The sequence below is a fragment of the Periophthalmus magnuspinnatus genome, chromosome 6 (assembly GCF_009829125.3).
Source record: "Periophthalmus magnuspinnatus isolate fPerMag1 chromosome 6, fPerMag1.2.pri, whole genome shotgun sequence".
NCBI classification, from domain to species: domain Eukaryota; kingdom Metazoa; phylum Chordata; class Actinopteri; order Gobiiformes; family Gobiidae; genus Periophthalmus; species Periophthalmus magnuspinnatus.
In genome coordinates this window covers 24,294,809-24,313,821 of record NC_047131.1, presented here as the reverse complement: position 1 = coordinate 24,313,821, position 19,013 = coordinate 24,294,809, and the positions used below count along the sequence as shown (strand labels likewise).

General features: G+C 39.6%; 4 protein-coding genes across 4 annotated transcripts; 2 read left to right on the top strand and 2 right to left on the bottom strand.

Moving 5' to 3' along the window:
• The first annotated feature begins 751 nt into the window (after positions 1 to 751).
• Positions 752 to 2,847, top strand: il17c (interleukin 17c). The gene is made up of 6 exons (XM_033968775.2): positions 752 to 781; positions 862 to 875; positions 1,008 to 1,121; positions 1,242 to 1,326; positions 1,636 to 1,853; positions 2,592 to 2,847. The coding sequence occupies exons 1-6, from the start codon at positions 752 to 754 to the stop codon at positions 2,845 to 2,847; spliced, it is 717 nt and encodes a 238-aa protein (XP_033824666.2).
• Positions 2,848 to 3,597: 750 nt separating this feature from the next.
• On the bottom strand, positions 3,598 to 7,888 carry utp4 (UTP4 small subunit processome component). The gene is made up of 16 exons (XM_033968774.2): positions 7,459 to 7,888; positions 7,121 to 7,309; positions 6,971 to 7,055; positions 6,572 to 6,661; positions 6,271 to 6,482; positions 5,978 to 6,146; positions 5,788 to 5,879; positions 5,624 to 5,720; positions 5,475 to 5,539; positions 5,002 to 5,124; positions 4,760 to 4,916; positions 4,518 to 4,624; positions 4,351 to 4,446; positions 4,035 to 4,220; positions 3,855 to 3,965; positions 3,598 to 3,782 (listed from the first exon to the last, which is right to left on the bottom strand). Exons 1-16 carry the CDS (start codon positions 7,615 to 7,617, stop codon positions 3,666 to 3,668), a joined length of 2,055 nt encoding a protein of 684 aa, XP_033824665.1. The 5' UTR covers positions 7,618 to 7,888; the 3' UTR covers positions 3,598 to 3,665.
• A 45-nt stretch (positions 7,889 to 7,933) lies between these two features.
• On the top strand, positions 7,934 to 9,269 carry chtf8 (CTF8, chromosome transmission fidelity factor 8 homolog (S. cerevisiae)). Its single transcript, XM_033968186.2, has 3 exons — positions 7,934 to 8,123; positions 8,300 to 8,423; positions 8,907 to 9,269. The coding sequence occupies exons 1-3, from the start codon at positions 8,104 to 8,106 to the stop codon at positions 9,156 to 9,158; spliced, it is 396 nt and encodes a 131-aa protein (XP_033824077.1). The 5' UTR covers positions 7,934 to 8,103; the 3' UTR covers positions 9,159 to 9,269.
• Positions 9,270 to 10,609: 1,340 nt separating this feature from the next.
• Positions 10,610 to 17,309, bottom strand: has3 (hyaluronan synthase 3). The gene is made up of 5 exons (XM_033968797.2): positions 17,239 to 17,309; positions 14,440 to 14,533; positions 13,709 to 14,250; positions 13,085 to 13,186; positions 10,610 to 12,877 (listed from the first exon to the last, which is right to left on the bottom strand). Exons 2-5 carry the CDS (start codon positions 14,531 to 14,533, stop codon positions 11,948 to 11,950), a joined length of 1,668 nt encoding a protein of 555 aa, XP_033824688.1. The 5' UTR covers positions 17,239 to 17,309; the 3' UTR covers positions 10,610 to 11,947.
• Between the last annotated feature and the right edge of the window lie 1,704 nt (positions 17,310 to 19,013).

Below are 19,013 nucleotides of genomic sequence, written 5' to 3'. Positions count from 1 at the left end.
ACATCAACTTCAAATTATAAATTATAAATCAGATGTTAAGTCCGGATAGATCTCTACTACTCTTTAAGTTACACTACTTGAGTAGCCTTTCCCAAAATACTTCAGTTAAATAGTTCAGTCATTCCTTTGACCACTACATTGTACTTCTAATTAAGTAATATTATGAGAGTTGTTTTTTTTACCCTACCCACCTCTGGATAGTTTGTCAAGAATAATACTCCTGTATGAATCCAAGATTCCAAGTTTACAAAACATGTTCAAATGATTGCGTTTGGAGAACTAGACATGTGTGTGTGTTAAAAAGTAGTAGAGTATTATCAATGCAGTATGACCTTTTAACATCCAGGGTTGTGCCTCATGGAGGCATAACATTGTCAAGCATTAAATGGAGAAAACAGAGTTAGCCTACTTACAACTATCTACAGCGTCCTTTTTGACCTCTGCTGTTTACAGGAGGTCAGTAGGCCTACAGTGAGTAAGCTATTGGTTGTGTTTAATATAACTTTTAACAGACTTACTGTAAGGCTTGGATCATCTTTAGGTCTGTATAACTAATGTGATGTCATTAACGTTATAGTGATAGAAATACTTTAATTAGCAGTAGCCTATGATCATTTGCACCAATTCAGCGGGAGACCTGAGGGCCACATTTGGCTCCTAGGCCATAGGTTGGACACCCCTGAAAGCCTAAATAAGTTGATACACGATTTGACCTAGCCCTTGTAACTCACTGACAAGATGTCTGGAATACATGGAAGAGTTGATGATGCTGAGGGAGAAAGTGAGCACTGGTTTGTAGGCTTTTACAAATCATTGTTTCGTTTATTCATGCGTGTAGATTAATGTGTGAATGTGTTCTAGGCATTTCCAATCAGGTCTGATAAAACACCAAGAATTGTGTGTTTACAAGCTACTAGCCTACTGATCCTTCTTTTCTTTCACCTGAGTGAAAACTGGTCGAAAGTGTTCTTAGTCTATTGCGAGATTTTGGAGTGGACTACCTGAAGGTGTGGCGGTGTGGTGTTTCTGGTGCGCGACAATGACTGTGTGGTGGATGCTCCTGTGATCTTTGTGGAAGTTGCCTCTGGTGACGACACCGCGGAGTCTTTGCCCTGGGCCAGGTGGGCGTGTGCGCGCGCACAGGTGTTCGTGTGCCGGGCCAAGCGCGCTCTTTGAAAGGAACTCAGTAGTGTTTCCATTTCCTTGTGTCGACGTTTTTTCCCGAGCTTTCTAATAAATAGAGAGCGACATGGTGCAAAAAGGGCAGAAGAGCAGAGCAGATTCACAGAGAATAGACGCCTTACTGAGGAAATGGAGCTAACAAAGGTGAGTGGCCCCTGGACAAGAGGCGGTTTGCCATATTCGGAGATGGTTGACAGGGCTATTAAATCACACAAGAAATTAATGTCAGTTATCTCAAATTTTGTGTGATGGAATGGAGGGTCTATAGATGCAAAGCAACTCAATGTATAAAGTAGCCTAACAATATTTGGACTCATTGATTTTCTTGTGACGGCACAAATTGAAATGTATTTATAGCCACTAATAATGTAATGCTATTTGGCTGTAATTTCCAAGTTATTGGTTACTTACAACCTTAGAGATTATCTTGACTCATCCATATTTTCTCTACAGGTCTTTGTGTTTCTGCTGAGCCTTGCAGTGCCTATTTGTATGCATCATTGTTACGATAAAGAGGGCTTGGAAACGATAGCCAGAAAAAAGCTCCAGAGCCATTATCACCAGCCCGGCTTCCCCACCCAGGCCTCAAGTGCACCCATCAGCTGCCCCCTTGATCTGTACCAGAGGGACGAGTCTCTGAAGGGCCGCTCCATCTCCCCCTGGGCCTATGTGTAAGTCCCCATCATATTATAGATTACAGAATATGTATGTATGTAAAGAATTAGGAGGAAAACGTAAAAAGTATTGCAAATATGTGATAAAAATAGGATTGGTAGGATTTGTAGCCTATAAATCAAAACAGTCCAATATTGTCTCCCATAGTCCAAAAACAACCTGGACTTTACATTGGCATCACAAAATCACACTTTGTTGCCCATTGGCAAAAAGTACTGCTTTAAGATTAAATATAGGCAATAAACATCATTTATAAAATTACTCAAATCTAAATTATTTGTGCCGCCATAGTCTCCCCAGAATCTATGGAAACACTGGATAGCTAATTGATACTTAACTGCTCTACAAAATAAACAATAGTAGAAATATTATTGCCTATATCCTTGTGACGTACTTAAATAATCCACACCCTCTGAAATAGGGAAACCCCCACTGGTTCAGCAGCTCGGGCTGCTGCACTGTGTTTTTTGTCAACCTGTATTTTGGTATTTGTTGGCACATGATCATATAAACAAAAACGTGCTTGGTTTTTAAAAAGCAGAAGTTTGACTCCCGAAGACAGTGAGGAAGTATTTAGAATTAGTTCCATAAAAAAATGACAAAAGACATATGGAAACTGTGTTATTATACTTTTCATTAGTTTGTAATGCATTTCTAGCCTAAAATGTTGTTTTTTTTATTTCAATGTAAAAATGATGAACATTGATGAATATCTCATGTCCTTGTGTGTTTAGGGAGAGAAAAATGCCTGAGCACTTCCCCTCCACTTTTTATGAGGCGCGCTGTCTATGTGAGGGCTGCATTCTCTTAAATGATGAAAACGAGCCTTATGAGGACAACAGCCACAACTCTGCTCCTGTGGTCCAGAGCCGTGTGTTTCTGAAGAGGGAGCTGTGTGAAGGCTCCGGGGGAGATGACAGAAGATACCGCCTGATACCAGAAAATGTTAATGTGACTGTAGCCTGCACCTGTGTGCGCCCATTATATTAATGGACCTACAACCACTGCTTAGTTAGCAGCATTAGTTGTGTTTGTTTTAAAATGCACTTAGTTCTCAAGAATGCACTTACTCTGAAGTGTCAGCTTTGACAGGTCTTCCAAAACACTCTATAAGTTACTTTAACACTAAACACCAACCATACATTCAGAGAAATTAATGATTTAAAGACAGCACTTTCATTCTTAGCACACTCTTTGCCATACATTGCCCTGTCAGCTGACACAAGAGTAAAGTGAGGTTTTAACTGACAGCCTACTATTATAGGTTTATTGTGACTATGCTGTTTGTAGGTGTTTTCACACTGAAGTGTTTTCACATTGAAAACATTAACAGTGATAGCTACTTTTATTATATCACTAATATTTAATATTTTAACAGTAATATTATTTTATTTAATGGTAACTATATATTTATTTGTTTTTGTTATTATACTTGTAAGTCTTTTACTTCAGTTGAGCTTCTGTGAAGCTTAATAAAATATTTGTTTGACTAAAAATGTATAGATTGATTCAACACATTTACCAACTTTTCATTTTAGCTTATGCATGCAGTTACTATTGTAAGAAGTTCAATCACATTCAGGCTCCTTGATGCGGTTGGCTTGATTACACATATGCTGCTATCTAGTGGTAGAACAAAGCACTTGTCATTTGTTTTTATTGTAAAATTTAGTTTACATTGAAGTTATGGTAATACCAATAGCACTGGCCAACTTGTGGAAAAAAGTTTGAACTATGCTGGTCTGGAATGAAAACTTCCATTCAGTAAATAATGTTTATTATTATCACTTTTGAGACAAGAAATAAAATTATGTGGCAAACTTTTTCTGCAGAACTGGAGCGGGCAGCTGAGACATAATATCCAACAGGGGACGTTCCACTATCACCAGAGATTGGTCCTCCAATGAGATTACACTCAAAACATCCTTTGGACACAAAAGTATTTTAAGCATACGTGTAACTGAAATAAAAGAACATGTATCTAGAGAGGAGAGTACCTGAAAACTTTTACAGATCTTAAATGCATGGCTGTGTCGGACTCTTTCGGCCTCTGGAAGACCTCTGAGACTCATCTGATTGTAAAGCCTTGTTTTTGGGTCTGGAAAAGGCTAAAGCCAAAAGACAGTTAGTCTAAAAACACTATGAAGGGTAGTGTGCCATAAAAACAGCATACATACCAAACTCTGGTCAATGACACACAACATGTAGACGTCATGCATGATTATGTGATTTGAGTTTTTAGGGTTAAAGAAGATGTGGCTGATGGGTGTGTCTCGCTCCAACCAATGAGGGTGCAGTCCTTGTTTCTGCAACTTTCTGCTCCACTCTGTGTACTCTTTCTGTCCCAAAGAGAACTCAAATACCTGCACAGAGCATAAACCCCTGAGTTTAAAGCTTAAACAAACTAAACTCTGTAGTGATCAAATCTCGATAGTACAGGTATTGTAATACATTTTTTCAAAATGTCTTTGTAGAAACACAAAGACTGCATACCTGCTTGTCTGCATGCACTATCACAAGGTTGCTGGTCATTGGATGAATGGCAATTGCTGTGGGACAGGAGCCATACACCGGAACTGTGCAGTGAAGCTAAACAAAACAACATTTGATTTGGTTTTGAAACACACATTCACACAATTTCAGTTTGGGATACATTATACCTTTAGCTTGTTGAGGTTGTACACATGGACTTCACAGTCTGTGTTGGCTGTTGCAAGCCATTTTCCATCCTCACTAGGAGCTAAAAGATGAACCGGTTGTCGGGAACCTGGTTTACATAATTTAAGTTAGCAAAACATCTATTCTTTTAATGGCATAATGGAATAAAACTGTTATATATATATATATATATATATACACACACACAAAGTAACAAATGAGATTAAAATTCTGTGGAAGTTACCCGATTTTGTTGCGAGAGTGTGGACATATTTACACTCTGACTGACCGAGGGATATTACAATGACTGAGGACTGGGTGGAGGAGGCAAAGAGTTTGGTGGAATCAGGGGAGAAGCAGAGCTGATGGGCTGAACAAAGGAATTTAGGGAGCTTGGAAACCTGTAGATATACACAAAGTGTGCTGTCATCACATCAAGAATAACAATTCCTGTACCACTCCAATTTGGGCTTCATTGTATCTGACCTTGCTGATGCTTATGTTGTTTCCACTGTGTTGTAATCTGTAGAGTCGAACACTGGAGGTGGTCGAGTAGGCCAGCCAGCTTCCACAGGGAGACAGAGCACTGGAGCAGATATGATCCTCACCCTACAGACACCACACACATAATAATGCATTTGATTTATATAATGTTTTTAAAGACTGTAAAACATTCTTCACTCACTCCACACCTGGTGTTGACAGTTTCTGTAGCCACAGTTGCCCTGAGGTAGACAAGCACCACCAACCATTCATGCACACACCACATGCATACATAGGCACGATGGGTGAAGTGGCTTGCCAAAAGACACTACAGCAGTGTGCACTGGTCTGATCTGGGATTGCATCTACTGAATAGTGTCCCTTCCATAATTCATCTCAAAATGTAATATGTAATATAATGTAATGTAATATAATGGTCATAGCAACCAAAAAGAGCAAATCTTATGGCCACACACCTTCCGTTTCAGATGAATCAGTTTTTCTGGTTTCCTTTTGATTAGCAGACATTCTCCAGGTTTCCCTAATAAAACAGGACAGGCAATAAAATCAAGTGTAATGAAACAGCTCAACACTTATCATTATTTTTTGCAATACAATCCCTCACCGTATCCCTCACTTTCTCCAAGTCTCCAAACCTCCAAATGGTCTGGAAACTGGAAGAGCAGCAATCCAGCCTTCTTCGCACAACTAACTAAACTTTTCTACAAAGAGGAAAGCAAATAATAATGATATATGCAAGTCTTAAAGTAAGGCTGATGACAAACTTACAAAGGGGAAAACTATTTTGCGCAGTGCAGACTCAGCTGTATTCTTTTCAACTTTATCCAGCAGGGGACGCACTACCAACTGAGTGTCCATACCTAAGCAATGTTAAAATTATTTTGAGACGCAAAAGATGTCACTTAAAGATGTAAAGGTTATTCTTGTGATCTTTTTTAAATAGAAAATACACAAGTACCTCCAGAGACAACAGCTATATCAGTTAGGACCAGGGCCCGGACATCATGGGTGTGGTTTTTAAAAGTCCTGGTTCGGATCCACTCTTTGTCCTGCTGTTCCCCAGAGGAGAGGAACTGAAACTGGACAACGGTGCCTTCTGATGTCCCAGCAATTAGACTGCTCTCATCCTGAACAAAGAATATGCCAGGAAATGTCAGAGAAAAAAAATTATAGTTTACCTTTTGTGTTAATTATATTACTACAGAATGATCCAATGCTATACCAGAAATATAGAAAGGTTTTGATACTCACATGTGCAACAGACAAGGCAAGGACATCCCATTTAGTGATATAATGACTCCGGATCAGTGTTCCCGTGAGACCGTCCCAGATCTGAACTTTCCCTGCTGAGTCTGCGCTGATGATGGTGTTATCAGAAAGATAAGCTAAACTCCACACCACCACCTCTCTGTTCTTAGCAGTACCTACACCTCTCTCAACCAGCAGTCTGTGTATTGCATGGCCTTCAGAAAAAAGTATAGAATTTCACATTTTAATATTTTAATAGATTGCAGAGACAATAATGTAAATTGAGTATCATTTGTTTTCCAACCTGTTTCAGCATCAAATATTCGGATCATGTCCATCATACCAGCAGCAATCTTTGTCCCAGATGGATGCCAGCTCACAGAAATTATACGACCTAAGAATAAATTGTTTGTAGATGTGTTATTGGTTTTTTATATTACAATGCAAAACCTAAAAATCAAGAGCAATGGTATGGTTGATTTGTGAACCTTCAAAATTATTATATCAAAGGCATACAATTGCTTTTGTGACAGGCTTAAGTTTGAGCTCAATATTACATTAATAATAATAATACATTTTATTTGTATTGCACTTTACACATTTCAGAGAAATCTCAGAGTGCTACAGACACAGAAGAAACATATAAAAACATTATAAATCAGAGAAAGTAATAAACATATAAAAATACATTACATTACATTACCTTTCTGTCTGTCCAGATTTCTTTGAAATTGAATTCTGTCATCCAATACTTCAAAGATTTTGACTGTCCCATCTTCACAACCAACCTGAAACAAACATATTATATTAAAGCACATGCACAGGTTAACTAAGCGCATAGGTCTCCACTGACTGCAAGCAGGTTCCCCTCGAGGTTGCAGCTGATGCTCCAGACTGGTCCACCATAGGCCTCCACTGTGTACTTAGGTCTCAGGTTGTCCAAGTCATACTCTGTGATGAGTCCATCCAAACCAACACTAAATAGCCGAGAGCCAACCCAGCACAGAGCCTCTACTGACCGGCCGTCTCGTCCTGGGATAACCTGACACACAGTTCAGATAGTTCTTTTTATGACGGCAATAGTAGCTTACAAATTTCACTGACAAACATAAAAATGCACAGTAGTGACATTGTGGTAATTTACTCATAATAATAACGTTTCACTCTGAAAACAGTTGAGACAAGTGTTACCTTTTCTTGGCAGTAGTTGTCAGGGAAGTTGAAGAGCTCCACAGACCCCTGATCTCGGGCCACGGCCAGTCGCTCCGTGCCTCGGTTAAACGCCAAGGCTCGGATCCCACTGGGCATGTAGTCGAAGAACCGGACCCGGTGCACTTTGAACTCACCCATCTTCGTCCAGGAAAGACACACGCCTGGTAGTTCTGAAGTCCAGCTGTAAGTGTGGTAGTCGCTTAGATTTACTACCGATGAGGCCGATTTTACACCTCTACGAGCGTTTTTAGAATAACTTTGACATTATGGCCAACGAAGCCATTTTAGTTCTACTAAAAACGCTGTTAATTTTACTTATTTATAGTAGTTTCTCCACAGAGAAGTCTCACACGCGAGAAAACATCAAGGGAACCACGCTGAGGACATTTGAACCGGAAGAGAAAGACGTAAACAAAGCGGAAGTACGTCATGATGCAGAAGTAGCTGGCGCGAAGTCAGGTTGGGTATAGGTCCATGGCTGGATGAGGCTGTATTTGGTTCATTAAATGTATAAAAACTGTGATGATCAAACACTTGTGAAGTGTTAAGTCTGTAGATAGTTCAAAACTTAGACGCATATAGCGACTTTTCACAAAGCTGTGAACACCGACGTCTTTGATAGGAATGGTTCAAATAATAGTAAGGTAAGTTTGTTTCTAGATAGAATAGGCAGTTGCTCAGTTATCCTTATTTTACTATGGATCCCATCTGGACAAGTTAAGAGTTAGCTTGAAGAAAATTGTAGAACATTCTTATGGATACAAAATATCTATTTCTTTATTCATCCCACAATCTGTATTCACAACACGTGTGTTGCTAGAGGCAGTGAGGACGGGAGTAAGCCTCCTGAGTGGCTACTGGTGGAGTTGCAGGGCGAGATCGTGTCCCGCCACAACTCTGGCCTGGCAGGGAATGTGATGGGAGATCTGCTCTATACAAAAGAGGTAAGAGGCACTGAAACATAACTGCACCTGTAACCCCATGAGGCTGATCCGCCCCTGTTAGTGTTTATCTAAACAGGTAAAACTTAATACTTACACACATGCTATACATCCATATGCGAGACATCCCTGTAATCACGAGAAACGACTCTCTCAACTTCAGGAAATGGGACTGTGCTTTTAACAACCATCAAATGTATTCCCAAATATCAAACTTCACCCCTCCTGGAAATTGTTTTTTTTCCCAAAAACACTGACAGTACGAATGTAGCTGAAGATGTATATGAAAGTATGCAAGTATATTTACTGAAATCTAACACCAGGCTGGAACTAGCCATATCAATAATTCTAGCTGTAAAACTTGCACTGCACGAAATGGACCAATGCAGAAAAAAAACAGAAAAAACTTTTATTATCTCTTATTTTGTGCCTGATAAAATGAAAGTCCAGAAGCTCACCATTTGCTGTTTGTATTGTTTCCACCAGGGGGTGCCAGTGCTCATAGTTGGCCATCACATCCTATATGGCAAACATGTCAAACTTGAGAAGCCCTTTGCAGTCCTGATCAAGCACCCTGGACACTCTCGGGACATGTGTGATGATACCTCTGAAGCCATGGAGACAGAACTACAGGCCCCCAGCTTCACAACTTACTCTGTGACTGCTTTGATCAAGAAGAAACTTATCTTCAAAACACGACCCAAACCCATCATTACCAATGTGCCCAAAAAGGTGTAAGCTCCAACGAATAGGTGGCGAAATGACTGAACAAGATTCATATTTTGGCATGGATGTTCATTTGTATATTGTATAATAGTTTTTATTGTAACAAGAATATTAATAAGCCTACACACATAATGTATTCTATCTGAAAATAATAAAACATTCTGAAGTGTTGTCACGACTACTTGTGTATTTCAACACTGTAATTTTTCAGTTTTAAATAAGTAAAAATATTCACCAATTTGCAATTAAATGCATTTAGAGTGCAATTATGCAAAGAAATTGTGCTTAATTTGTGTTCAGGTAATTTATTTTGTGTGTCAAGCATTTCCCTAAACACAAACTTTACATTTTAGAGCTTACAGTATGTGTAAGGAAGGTGGGTCCCGTGTTGAGGTGTAATCCCAGCAGTGAAAAGCATGTCTGTTCGTTCACTCTGTGTAAAGGGACCATTCATTCACCTCCTAATGCAGCAGCATCACTGCACAAATTCAGATCAAATTTTGTAACTGCAGCTATATTTTTTATTCTAAATCATGATATCTGACAGAAATAAATGTAATTTTGAACTGTGACTCTTTCTAAAATTCCAGGCTTCTGGTGCTACTTAATTATCTCCCATTCACAAAGACATGTGGCAAGTCATTATTGAAATTTTCCATTAAAATTTGGAGTGATGAGGGAAAATTTTCTTTTTTTATATTTTCACTTCTCAGCTCAATATAGATGCATTAACCATAAAACTGCATGCAATAATAATCTCCATATTTTCTTAAAATTCGACACTAAAGAAAGCCCTTGTGTCATGTTCAACTACTGGACATTTCCTGGCTCATTAAAAATACTTTCCTTTTTAGACACAATCACCCCATTCATACCACATCCAGATGAGCTTGATATGAATACATTGACATTTAGTGTTTCTGTCTCTTTCCTCATTTCTCTTTGACTCAGCTTTGTCATCTATAGTGAAACTCTACAGACACAAGAGCAACAGGATATGCTTAAACATAAATGGCTTACATATGGTGTATACACTGAAATGTCTGTCTTGCACTACTGGCGTATTGGTGATCTCTTATTGAAGTTATAGTCTCTGCACCCCTTGGTTGTGCTAAGTGAATCACAGTCAAACTTTAACCTGATGTTACACTAATCAATAATATACATAATGAGAGACTTCATATTAAACTCTATTATACTCATTATAGATTAACTTGAAAAAGGACATAAACAGTTCTTTAAAAATCTTGTATTGCTACAAAGCATGATTTGGCACCTTTCTGTTTATAAAATTGACAATATGTAAAAACAGACAAAATGATGATGCACATTAATTGTTTCAGCACCACAACTGATCAAAAAGCTGGACTGTCCAAATCATAAAACATGATGCAACAAAAGTTGTGCAAGTCCACAATAGTATGCACCCAATGTTTGGATCGGCAAATGTCCAGAATGAATGTAACAGAAGATGGAAATTACCATGTTTGTGGAATTCAAGTCAGTAATGAATCAATTTATCGCTCTAAACTAAGTATCATGGCTGTGAACTCACAGACCTTTCTGCTTGTTTGAGACCTAAACGCACCAACAAAATACCTCAATTATCAATGCAATACTGAAAAGTAGAATAATATTAAGCTATGATATTCAAAATTTTGATGCTGGCAGGTGCTGTCTGTAACAACTGTTTTTATTCAAACTTGACAGAACTTGGCAGTGGCCACATTAAAATACTGCTAATGTAAGCGTGGAGATCCATGTTGATCTCAAAGCCTGATCTCATAGAGGCACATTGCCATTGGTGCCATTGAGGCTGTATTTTTACATGTTAAAACAATGTAATATTGATGTATAGTACCTTTAGAGCATTATGAGCAGTGGTCCGATAATATTTACAACCAACATGGACATACAAGTACTATTTTTGCAGTGCATTGACAACAACTTTCATTAATTTATATCTAAATAAATAAATAACATTAAATGAATTCTGAACGTTGCTCAATTCAATAATAAAAATAAATTGAGAATCCAACAAAAGTAATCTAAAAATGGAAGAGAAATTAAGATCAAAAACAATTTAAAGTGGGACTGAACACTTGACTCTTTTGTGACTAAATTGTTTACATGTTGTTTTAATGGCAATGTGTACTGTTTAGTTATTCCTACAAACTTTGCCCACTTTTACCAACTCTGTTTAAATTTTGGTTGTGTGAGGAGTGGAGATGTTTAGTCCCACTTCAGCAAGTTAGGTTAATAAAAATTCTGATTGGTCAATGACGTTTACATGCAGAGCAGTAATGAAGGCCAAATTATAGTTAAAGCAATAGACCTACATATGGTGACTTGTCATAAACTGAAGTGTTTAAATTCAATGCAGGAACAAAGCAACGAATGTACATTTACTGAAAGTGAATATAGCTTAAGTCAAGCTGCCCTGATAAAACAACCAACTGTAGAGACAGAAGTTTAGGACTGATTGTTCATACTAAGCTAAGTTCCACTGATTTATCCTGTTTCCTTTGACCATGCTGTCCCATTTCATCACAGTTTTATACAATGTCATACTGCTCGGTAGAGCTTGTGCATAAACCACTTATAGCCATTGAATTTGGCTCTGTGTGTGAAGCACCAATGAAGTAAATAAGGGTGCTGTTTGGCCCCAATTCCTGTCCCGGATCTGAGACCTGTTCCTCTTCATCTCTTAGCACCACATAAACCGCTCACAGAGGGGACTTCAGTCCTGCTACTGCAAGACCTGACCCTGCTGTTAGAGTCTGCTGGTCTCCAGACCAGATTTATCCCTCTGTGTATGGCAGCTGATATTGCTCTTCTCTCTTGTTACACCTCTTGGCTACAATTGCCAAATAGAGGACCAGTAAAATAATCCAGTAGCAGCCATATAATACCGTCCCTGATATCAACAAGGCTTTCTCTGTCTCACTAAAGGGCTCCTGGGTTTCACAGTAAATAGTGTAGACTACTCCCCCCAGCAGCACCAGAGCCCATACAGTGACAGGCACAGCCCCAATCAGGTTCACCACTATTTTCCTGCGCCCCGAAGTGCCCCAACCTGCCTTGTTAATGGTAAGCAAGGCAAAGATTTTAGCTGGTAACAGACTGGACATGTAGAGAAGAGAGTAGAGGGACATGAAAATCATGACCAAGCTGCCTCGTAGAAAGCAGGCGTACGTGGCTTTGACCATGCCCACCAGCTGCACTGTTAGCAGGAAGAGCAGAATGTTCCACAGTCTTCCCCGATAAAACAAGTGGATCACTGTAGCCACCAAAAAGAAAGGGAAGAATCCTGTCACCACAGACTCATAGGTCATCCAGAGGCTGTGCTTATGGAACCAGAGGGCATTGTAGAGCCACTCACGGAAGTACGACTTGCTCCATCTGGTTTGCTGGTTGAGCCAGCGCAGGTACTGTGTTGGAGTTTCAGTCTGACACTGTGAGCGAGCTGTGTACTTTGTTTTGTAGCCAAAGCTCAAAACCCGGTTGGTGAGATGGCGGTCATCTCCGAAACTGCATTTCGAACCCAAGAAGGTCTGATGGTACCAGGGTTCCAGGAAGCGCTGAAGTAAGGAGTTTCGGTACATCCCCAAAGGACCACTGATACACTGCACACAGCCGAAGTATGACTGGCATGCACGCTCAATGTTGAAAGCCATCCAGTAACGCACACTGCTCAGAAAGGAGATCCACGAGTCGTACTTATTCAGTATCTGTAACAGAGGAGTCAACAATTACAGTTGTACTGTAACTAATGTAATGTACCCCTAAAACAGTACATTACACTAACTACTGCCGGTGAATCTTCATGTTGGTTGATATGTTATGTCTTATGTCATTAACAGCCACAACTATTTACTACTAGACCTCACATTTCATGTAAGACTGACTGGTTTGGCTTTCAAATAAGCAGCATTTACCTGTACGTCTCCGCCGACCCCTCCCACCATTGGGTCTTCTTCCATTATTTTTAGCATCTCTATAGTGCAGGCGGGGTCCAGCACTGTGTCCGAGTCGCACACCTGAAACAAGGACAGACCCGTCAGGTAAATGAGAGACCACTGACAGAGCTTGCAGCTGTCCACCCCCCACTGCTTAGAGGGTCAACTCCTGTGACCTAACCCTCAGCAAGGACACAGCTGCCCCACACAGACAAAAAGTACTATTATAAACAACATCAATAGAATGAATTCACTCTGTTGTCCTTTTGTAAGAGATGTCAAGATTTACAATGATTCATGATTGATCAGGCACCTGCCTTATCAGTCATGAATTATGAACAGAACCGGGCAGGTCTTTCTTTCATGACAATAACCCAAAAGCTTAAGAACACAAAAATACATCCCAGAAGCTTCAAATGCACAATTTCAAGTGGCAACAAATCCACTTAATTTAACTTTGCAAATAGCTGAGTTCAAATCACCAAGTTTTGAGTTCATGGGCGAGTATCTCAACCAACTGGGCAACTACCACCCGAAGAGTACTGTATATGACAATTGTTAACAACCATTATAATTAAATAAATCTGTATCTGTTATATATACCTGCACATAGTCCACAGTGTCTCCTAGGGCCTTGAATGCAGTGTACATGACCTCCCTCTTTCCGCCCCACTCTTGCATGACACAAGAGAAGCGACAGCCTCTGACCAGCCGGGACACCCTTGCAGCTTCCTCCATGTGCACTGTGTTCTTGTTTGTCACTGCTCCTCCACTCCCATCGCTGTGGTAGTTCCCTTTCCACACCATGCTCCCAGCCTGATCCACCCCGCCCATCACCTCCTGGAAAATGTCCATCATGTAACGGTCCTCAGGCTTGTTTCCATCCACCACCAGCACCACCTTGAGTCCAGGAAAGGAGATCCGGCGAATACTGCGCAGGCACTTTCTCAGGTAGTCGGGATCCTCCTGGTAGGCAGCGATGCACAGGGCCACTGTGCGGCGCAGGTGCTGGGGGCGAGCCGGGGCTCTCATGTGCCGATGCTCCAGGAACGCAAACAGGCTCTGCAGGAGAAGGTGCAGGGACAGGAAAGCGCCATACAGGCCGAAAGACAGGTGATGCTGCTCAGTGTGGATGAACTGATATCCTTTACAAAACAACCAAAAAACATTATGAAAAAGAATGAATTTAAGAGAGATTATTTTTTCTATATCTCTAATAGAAAACAGAAAACAACAGTAATTTTTGAAAATGTATTATACTTTTTCAAATGAATGTGATAAAATGTAACATATGCCATCATGCTAAGAAATGTATTTGAAATTGAAAAACAAACCTGTGACATAGGCCAGCAGGATGGTGAACAGAACCACTGCTGCAAACAGAGTGGTGACCACAATGTTCACCGCATTTCTGCAGCGAGAGGGCATCTGAGGAGACACATAACATTGAAATTTTGATTTTTTTATGGAATGAAAATGCCATCGCCAAATTGTCAAAATCTTCATATTGCCAATTGCCAATTGCTAAAATCTTGATAAATCTTGGAAAATAAAACTATGACTGTATAATACATTATTAGTGGAGGTTTATATATGCATTACATATGTTGTAGATGAAAGCCATTTTATTTATTCTGTTCTGTGATGACATAAAGGGAGTCTGTACACCTCCATTTGAGTGTTATTTCCTGTTTTGCTCATGTAAAACTGGCCTGAAACACCTCATGGTGAAAGTACATATATATACAGGAGAAAATACTGGTCAAATGTTTCCATCGAGTAAGAAAAAAAAAGTATGGTATTAACTGCTTATGTATTGTATCGCATATTAGCAAAATTGTATGTTGTTAAGTGGCAATGTGGAACATAAGAATGAATGGCAAAATTATTTTCAAAGACACATGACATGACTAGGGTTCATATGCTGTGAAGGCCATCATAAAGGTAGGACTATACTTTAATTGGGCCATACATTTGTTTATATTATAAATTGAACCAAATTAACAAAATGATCAACATTTTGTAAGTAAAATTATTAAGAGACATTTACTTTGTATTTGGTTATAATAAGAAAAAATAAATACAAATAAAAGTGGAAGAATTAAGATTTCTCACAACATAGCAGTAATCCTGGCTCCATCAGTCCCTCTGGCACTTCCCCTCAGCCACTCTAGGTAATAGCTCTAATTGAAGACTAGGTTTAAGTACTGCAGAGATAGGAACAATCCTGTCCTTTCATTCATAAAATTTCCCTCCGTCCTCTACTTCAGTCTCACTGCGTCCAGGCCTGCATTAGCGGTGTCGGCTACAGTTAAGCTGCTGCTATTTACAAATCAGCAAATAATAAGATAAACGTTCATAAGTTCTGTGATAAAATGGCAAAGAACTGAAGGAAAGAAAATCAATTCAAGAAAGTACTCATAATTGAGTGGTAAATTTGTAATTATATTAAAATAAAAATAAAAGTAAAACAAAAATTACTGAAGATTCCTACCTAACTTTTTTAAGGCTTGGGAGTAGCAGAGGTGAGCTGTACAGTACAAAAACTGCAGTAGTGATCAATCAGAGCTCGTAACTGCCTGACTCCACACAGATGTCAATGGTCACAAGTGTTATATCAAGATTAGCACTACAAAAACTGTACGAGGTCATTATTTGCCAATAGAACAATTCAAAATAACCTAAAATGTGCAATATTCTGAGATGCTGTAACATATCGGACAAATGGACACAGCTATCTTTATTCAGGGGAACCCAATGATAGTACTTGAGCTCCTCTTTTTCATGTGCGCCCTGTTTAAAATACAATACAAACAAAAAAACAAACAAATAAACAAACAATCAAGTATACAAGTCCACATAGAACATTCAAAACAGGTGCATGTATGTGTATAAAAGTTTGTTACCAGATTATTAAATTGCGATTGTGTCACCAAAGTATTCAGTTTTGCTTTTTCTTGGAGTGTATTCCATTTTTCTGTAAAAGTAAATCAGCAAAAAAAGCCCTCTTTCCTTTATCAATGACTAACAAGCGGGTGAAGTGTTCTGGCTGTTTCTGAACTAGTCCCTTATAAATACATTTCATACAGTGCTGTTCTTTTCTAATAGACAGTGATAGCAACCCACCTTTTCATAGAGAATACAGAGATGGGTTTGTTTGTTTGTTTGTTTGTTTGTTTGCTAATAGGACAATTCAAAATAACCTTGAAGCCAAGAAATACATTTACAATAGTTTTTAAGCTCTGCTTCTAAAAATGTAAATATTACAAGATTCTCAATATTTATAATTGAAGTATAGCATAATTGGCCAGTTACTGTACTTTACTGTACTACTAAAAGTGGGTAGATCTAAACCACCACTAGAGGGATTTGGCTCCAGTGGACAGGATAAACTTTCAGTTACACACAGGACTATGACATCATCAAGGAAATGGGGTGTCTGCCCACAAAAGTATCCAACTCTCCAAGTGTTTGCTGCGGAGTAGTTGGACTTGAACTGAGTGAGGTGTGACCATTTGTGTTTGAGGCACCGGTGCCAGACCCAGCACTGATGCCATGGAAAACCAAACAGCCAACACAGTTTTCTTTGGACACAGCTACAATGCTCTCAGACTATGACAACGCTGCTTGTTTCAGACCAAAAAGGAGGTCATGGACAAAATACAATATTATCCCTGTGAAACCAATATAAAAGTCACTGACACAAAAATAGCCTTTGGCTCCTGCTTCAGTCCACACTGAAGTCTCCGTGCTGCCTATACAAGACACCTACTCTGTATATCTCACTTTATTAAATTAATATTTGCTCTTAATGAATAAAGCTTCTAAAACAGGACATCACTGGTCCATGTCTGAAGGCAGTCAACAGTCCAATTCCAGTAACGTAAGCACAAATGTATAGGTCAAGTCTGACGAACCAATATGAGCAAATTGACCATGTTGAAGGAACCACAGAGAAACACATTTTATCAGATAAAATTCAACACAATAAAAAAAAAGTTTATTATAGAACCAGCCTGGTTAGAGATAACATTATGCTCTTAATCCTTTATGCAATCTAACTCTTTGGAAAATATATAATATTGAATGCGCAATTTGATTGTTTTGACCTTAAACAATTAAAGAAATCTTACCTTCCTGAACCGATGGACCCTGTGCGCTGGCCCCCCCGTTCTCAGTGGTCCGGCTCGGTGGCTGAAGCCGGGACGTCCTGCCCTCTGCTCTCCTCTGGCAGCACAGCTCTCTCCTTGTTCTGTCCCTCCTACAGCAGCAGTGTACACTACATCTTTATTCCAGTACTGGTTTCAGGAGATCCCACATCCCAAAATACCCCCCTCCAGCACTCACACTCCTGTCTGTGTGTGAAGGCCGGCCCCTGCTCCTCCCCTGTCTCCCGGCACTGTCAAGGGACATGAATGAGCCCCCACCTCCAGCACTGTCCCATAGGGCACTGCTCAGCCTGATGCTACAGCTCTGCTAGGTGTGCTCTGAGCCCTCCTGGGCTCTCCATGCTGCAGCAAGACCCTCAGAGCCACAGGAGAGGGGCTGGGGTACGTGCGCTGCTCTGCTATCCCACCACACCCCCTCCTCTGCCGGCAGCACCCCGCGTCCTCTGCATTGCAGCGTCCAACAGCCAGGGGCCTGTTTGAATGAGCCCCCTCTCCACCTCAGCTAGACTCAAAGCATCCTTTATGGCTTTATTTATCCACCCCTCCTCTGCGCGGAGCTGCTGACGCGCTGCAGGTTCAGGAGCACAGCCGGCTGCCAGCCCGGGACAAACTGCTGCATGCCGCTTACAATTTATTGCAGGCTGCCAGACACACAAACATATTTCATTAGAGTAGATTGCTCAGGCAGAGCCCACTGTAGCTTGAACTTCCTTTGGAGGAGCAGATAAGCCCTGTACCCTGCACATGGCAGTGCCAGAATATAAATCATGGCCAGAGACCGCTATTTGGGTTCACAGGGGAAAAGGGCACAGACTGTCAGTCATGGAAGAATGATTACATTATTACATCTATTTTTCATTACTAATGGCAGTATTATTATCTTAAAATGATGGGTTTTTTTTTAAATAAAAAAATATATTACATCAATCAACTTGCATTATAAAACAACATTATGCACTGCACATTATGGTTTAAAGTTACTAAATAGTGCCTCATAGCTCATACTGGTTTTGATTTTCAAGTTTGTGTTATAATTTATTAGAAGAAATAGTAGCTGCTGATTGCAGTGTCAGTTGATTTTTGGTGCATTTGAGGTGCTGAAGGTCAGAGACCCTGCAAAGGACCTGACTGTCTTCAGGGACTGGAGCATGCTGCACCCTTTTAGCCTGTTCAGAGAATAATAATAAGTTTTATTAATAAAACATTGAGCCAAACATACTGTGAATGTTAAATGAGTTTTGCTGGTGCTTCACACATTGACTCTATACCCAAAATGGTCAACAGTCGTCAGGAAATGTGCAAGTAATCAAATTTTAACAGAAATCCAATTATTTCAAGGCATCAATGATCAGCTTGGCAGTGTTTAAATTTACAGGTCAACAACCAACCCCCCGACACTAAAAGCATGTGGTTTGGAGACGAGTTCAGGTATTGAGTTAAATAGCACTAAATATATTTCTTCTTTCTTATTTCTATTAAGTTTTAATTAGCAATTAAATTATGGAACCAAACTCAAGGGTTTCTCAATTTAAAAAAAGATTAATCTTTTTGACATATCACCCTCAGCGCTAAAAAAAAGACTTTGTAAAATGATTTGTTGAACTACTATTGATGTGTTGAACTACTACTGAAAAAAATGGCTTTTAGTATTTTACATCATTTCACAGCATTAACTTATAGCAACTAACAGTACCTTATATAAAAGGTATCAGCTTTATATTGTAATTACGTTTATGTTA

Bases quoted from the DNA above. Each gene is read 5' to 3' on its own strand.
- chtf8 (XM_033968186.2), top strand. From the start codon at position 8,104: ATGGTTCAAATAATAGTAAG. The intron at 8,124-8,299 runs GTAAGTTTGTTT...GTGTGTTGCTAG, and splicing joins ATGGTTCAAATAATAGTAAG to AGGCAGTGAGGACGGGAGTA. The intron at 8,424-8,906 runs GTAAGAGGCACT...TGTTTCCACCAG, and splicing joins ATCTGCTCTATACAAAAGAG to GGGGTGCCAGTGCTCATAGT.
- utp4 (XM_033968774.2), bottom strand. From the start codon at position 7,617: ATGGGTGAGTTCAAAGTGCACCGGGTCCGGTTCTTCGACTACATGCCC. The intron at 6,662-6,970 runs GTAATGTAATGT...ATTTATTCTTAG, and splicing joins AAATCTGGACAGACAGAAAG to GTCGTATAATTTCTGTGAGC. The intron at 4,221-4,350 runs GTATGCAGTCTT...TGCTCTGTGCAG, and splicing joins TAGTGCATGCAGACAAGCAG to GTATTTGAGTTCTCTTTGGG.
- has3 (XM_033968797.2), bottom strand. From the start codon at position 14,533: ATGCCCTCTCGCTGCAGAAATGCGGTGAACATTGTGGTCACCACTCTG. The intron at 14,251-14,439 runs GTTTGTTTTTCA...TGTTTTGTAAAG, and splicing joins CCTGCTGGCCTATGTCACAG to GATATCAGTTCATCCACACT. The intron at 12,878-13,084 runs GTAAATGCTGCT...CCTCTGTTACAG, and splicing joins GGGTCGGCGGAGACGTACAG to ATACTGAATAAGTACGACTC.
- il17c (XM_033968775.2), top strand. From the start codon at position 752: ATGGAAGAGTTGATGATGCTGAGGGAGAAA. The intron at 1,122-1,241 runs GTGGGCGTGTGC...TCTAATAAATAG, and splicing joins GAGTCTTTGCCCTGGGCCAG to AGAGCGACATGGTGCAAAAA. The intron at 1,327-1,635 runs GTGAGTGGCCCC...TTTTCTCTACAG, and splicing joins AGGAAATGGAGCTAACAAAG to GTCTTTGTGTTTCTGCTGAG.